The 4005-nt window shown below is 31.3% G+C and overlaps 1 protein-coding gene across 1 annotated transcript; it reads left to right on the forward strand.

The window, feature by feature from the left end:
• Positions 1-294: 294 nt before the first annotated feature.
• Positions 295-1580, forward strand: LOC102582155 (protein TIFY 9). Its single transcript, XM_006343130.2, has 5 exons — positions 295-442; positions 543-781; positions 891-963; positions 1100-1157; positions 1428-1580. The coding sequence occupies exons 1-5, from the start codon at positions 352-354 to the stop codon at positions 1495-1497; spliced, it is 531 nt and encodes a 176-aa protein (XP_006343192.1). The 5' UTR covers positions 295-351; the 3' UTR covers positions 1498-1580.
• The last annotated feature ends 2425 nt before the right edge of the window (positions 1581-4005 follow it).

Consider the following 4005-nt stretch of genomic DNA (forward strand, 5'->3'; position numbering starts at 1 on the left):
CATTCACCTAATAAAAGTAGTACACCCACTAATAACTCTCTATTTATAGACAATAAAGGCTAAATAAATGTTTATTGTGCTTTATCTGAAATATCATAACCCTTTGAAAATGACACAATCAATCGAAAAGGTCGTAACCTTTCAAAAAAATCATAACTTGTCATAAAAAGTTATAACTCTTCATAAATATCACAATTTTTTTTATTAAAATCACAACTTTTCATACATTTTAAAACCCAACAACCTTTTCACTCCTATCCGCTCCATTTATATTTATATATAGAGCTTAGCTTTTGGCATTCACCTAAAAGTAGTACACTCACAAGAAAAGCATTTTCGGTTGCCAAAAGAATGACTAGATCCGCGGAGGAACTTGATTTTTTCGGTATGGAGAAAGAAGCTACTGCTACTAAACTTGTTGAAAGAAGAAGAAGCTTTCGAGGTCTTATTATTATGCACCTTGCACTGCTCTACCGTACCACTTTTTTTCTTCTTTTTTTTCATGTCGTAGTTCTATAAATTGAAGTTTAATAATATTGCAGATATCCAAACCATGATTTCGAAGATCAATCCTGAGGTTCTGAAGAATGTTATTGCTTCTCGCTCTGCAGAGAAGAAAAATATTTATCCAATAGCTCCGTCGTCTGAGGGCTCCTTTTCACTTCCAACGTCGTCGTTGCCTCTTCTTGCTAATTGCAACATAGAAAACGATCCTGAAAATTCACCTTTAACTATATTCTATAATGGTATTGTTGCTGTTTTTGACGTTACTAAAGACAAGGTTTGTTCATCTAATCAAAATAAAAAATTAAGTTTTTTGAGATGATAAGTGAAATCGAATTCTTTTTACTTTTGAGTTTGGCTTAATTTGTTTTTTTTTTTGGGTGTAGGCGGAGAATATTCTTAGACTTGCACAAGGAGGCAATCAACAGTTATTATTGAAGACTTCACATGTAGATGGAGGTGAACTTTACTAATATATTCTCTTTTAATTACTTTTCTATCATTTCTCATTTAATTACTCCATTTATTTTTGAAGAGAAATGGTTTTACCATTTCAATTATTTTGATGAGTGTGGTTGTTATTGCATGTATGTAGATCTACCCATAACAAGAAAGAAGTCACTGGAAAGGTTCTTTGAGAAGCGAAAAGAGAGGTTCGTTCATTTTCATTACAACGCTTTTTTAACGCGTCATGCATCAGAGCTCTAGCTTCTTCTCTCTGCTTTCCACAAAAGTCAAAAATATTCGCCCATTCTTTGAATAATCTTTTATGCTTTTCTAAAAAAGAGAGAGAGAAAAAAAAAATGTCGTAGATATCACAATTCACGTTACCGTTGCAACTTGCAAATGATGAAGTACTAAAGAAGTGTTAACATGAATTGAACTGTAGTATGAATAAGTGCAATATTTGTGTTCTATTGTAGGATGACTATGGTCTCACCTTATGGTTTCAATGAATTGTCAAGCAACAAATTAGCTGCAAATCAGAACTAGAGGAACACACATAATGTGTTTTAGTAATGAGGATTTACTTACAAGTTATTTTGTATTTTGTGTTTTGGTGGGATCCTGACCCCCCCCCCCCCCCCCCCCCCCCCTCTCTCCTCCTCCTTCCGCCATCGCCCCACTCCGGTGGATTCTCCATTATACTCACAATTATTTTCTTCACAAAAGAAGAAGAAGAAGAAGAAAAATTGTGGAAAAATTAAGAAAGAAAAAAAAAGGCAATTCAAGAATTGACAAAATAAATAAAGAAGAAGAAAAAATATGGAAATTGTCAACTACGCGGGAGTAACAGCCATGATGAAAAGGACAAGGAGTAACAGCCATGATGAAAAGGACAAGGAAAATAACATCTTGTTTGAATGGTTGGTACCAGTATTATTTATGTTGTATCGTTAGTTTAAATATAATATTTGTTAATATATAATATCTATTTTTGATGCTTTTAATTTGGCATCTTACCTTATCTCTATTAGAGTATTACTTAAGTCCGCCCACGTTTTTTTGATTTATTTATTTGTTATTGTAAAGTATCACATTTCAATCGTGTAAGCATGAATATTGAATATCATGAAGGAATCTTTACTACAGTTGCTTCAGCTTTTCCAATTTTGAATTTTCTAAAGAAATGACTTATTCTACATGTCGAGTACCTCATTGTTGACCAACAACTAACAACTAATTAATAAACGTACGTACGTGATTCACATATGGATTAATAGAGTAATAGTATATTATTCATTTTGTATTTCTACTCATTTGGGTGACACGTATCAACTTTATAATCGTTGGAACTTGGAATTCGATATACTATAAGGTATAATTAACATCTGTCATAAATCAAGTTATGGAGATGTGAAATAGGTAGATGCATTGAAATTTTACAAGTTTAAATGAATTGAATTAATAAAGTAATGAATGTGTTATTGATCCATCCAAATTAACTTGGCCTAGAAATTGAATTGAGTCATGATATTTATAGTTTGACCCGCTTAATCGTATGTTGTTATAAATTAAAAATAACCACGATATTGTTATAAAATGAGAGCAAATAATATTCATATTCATTTACTTAAAAGAAGAAAGCAATAGCATAGAGATCAGAAAAAATAAGATTTTTTTCCAAGTATTTTAAAAATATCTTCAAGTATATTTAAATGTCGGTAATATCTGCACAAAGGGCCGTGTTAGACAAATTCAACATTTCGGAGCTTACCGTAATGACGGAATTCTCATCCAATCACATTTATCAAGAATGTTGACCAAGGTCAAACTTAAGCCTTAACTTGAAAATTAAAACGCCTAATCGCACTGAAAATCTCGGAAGTCATGTGGACCATGCTACTAGCCTAAAATTAAATGACCTTTACGAAGCTAATGAAATTGTTAGAAATGGAGTATGGGGGTCACCTGACCTTTTGATCGAAAACGACCGTTCAAGGTTCAAAAGCTCCAAAATACATAATTTCGCATAAAAATCAAAAGAACAACCAGGTAACCGAGTTGTTAGACCCAACAAGTCATAAAGTACTTGGGGTCGCTATAGCAACACTATAAACAATGAACAAAAGATATAAATACAAAAATGACCTGAATGGTCTTTTAAGTATAAGATCAATTTTCTAAATTTGAGGAAGTTAAAAAGAATATTTAAGCCTATAAAGAAAGATATTGCATTAAAGTGAATTGATTAATATATCTTTAATAGGAAGTACTTCGCCATTGCAATACGAAATAGGAGTAGTACATTCAAGTGTGTGTCTAAAATTAAAAATGCTCCACGCACGTTACGCTGTAAAAGCTCTAAATGCATATTAATGCCCAATTCTTTAAATTTAATTTTGTCACAAGTTTAAATCTCCTTAATTGTACCTCCTCTCATGATACATTCCAATATATATATTATTAATAATATAGAGGCCATGAAAATCTTCAACGGTGTTCAATGGAAACCTTTAATGTATAAAAAATTTAACTTAAATACTCGGTATGAAACTAGATTTGAAGACGAGGATCCTCTCAATAACTTGTACAAGTACAAACAATTGAATTTAATAAATGAGGAGGTCAAACTGGATGATCAATATAGCCAACAATTGAAGCCGTATGCTTGTATTTATATAACTTTTTGTATACTTTAAAATAGCTATCTCAAAATATTATGTTAGAAAAGATAAAATCGAAATCTGAAAGTGTTTTGCAAGGTATTTTGGCCTGGTTATACTAATAATTATACGAAGGTAAAAGAAAGTCATCTTGTAGAAAAGTTAAAGAACAGAAGAAACTATCTATGTTAATGATAATGGCACATTGAAATATTTTTCTCTTAAATCTTTTTTTTTTTGGAGTATTAACTGAGTGGTAGTTTAATTTTTTAATATTAACATATGATAATTTCCTTGCAGAAAAGATTTTCCTGATAAATAAATTAAAATAAGCAAATTCAAACCAGCTCTAAATTGACATAAAGAAAGTTCTTTCCTTAGTCTAAAGAGCACA

This window comes from Solanum tuberosum, unplaced genomic scaffold, assembly GCF_000226075.1.
Source record: "Solanum tuberosum cultivar DM 1-3 516 R44 unplaced genomic scaffold, SolTub_3.0 scf00042, whole genome shotgun sequence".
Lineage (NCBI taxonomy): Eukaryota > Viridiplantae > Streptophyta > Magnoliopsida > Solanales > Solanaceae > Solanum > Solanum tuberosum.

Bases quoted from the DNA above. Each gene is read 5' to 3' on its own strand.
- LOC102582155 (XM_006343130.2), top strand. From the start codon at position 352: ATGACTAGATCCGCGGAGGAACTTGATTTTTTCGGTATGGAGAAAGAA. The intron at 964-1,099 runs GTGAACTTTACT...GCATGTATGTAG, and splicing joins GACTTCACATGTAGATGGAG to ATCTACCCATAACAAGAAAG. The intron at 1,158-1,427 runs GTTCGTTCATTT...GTTCTATTGTAG, and splicing joins TTTGAGAAGCGAAAAGAGAG to GATGACTATGGTCTCACCTT.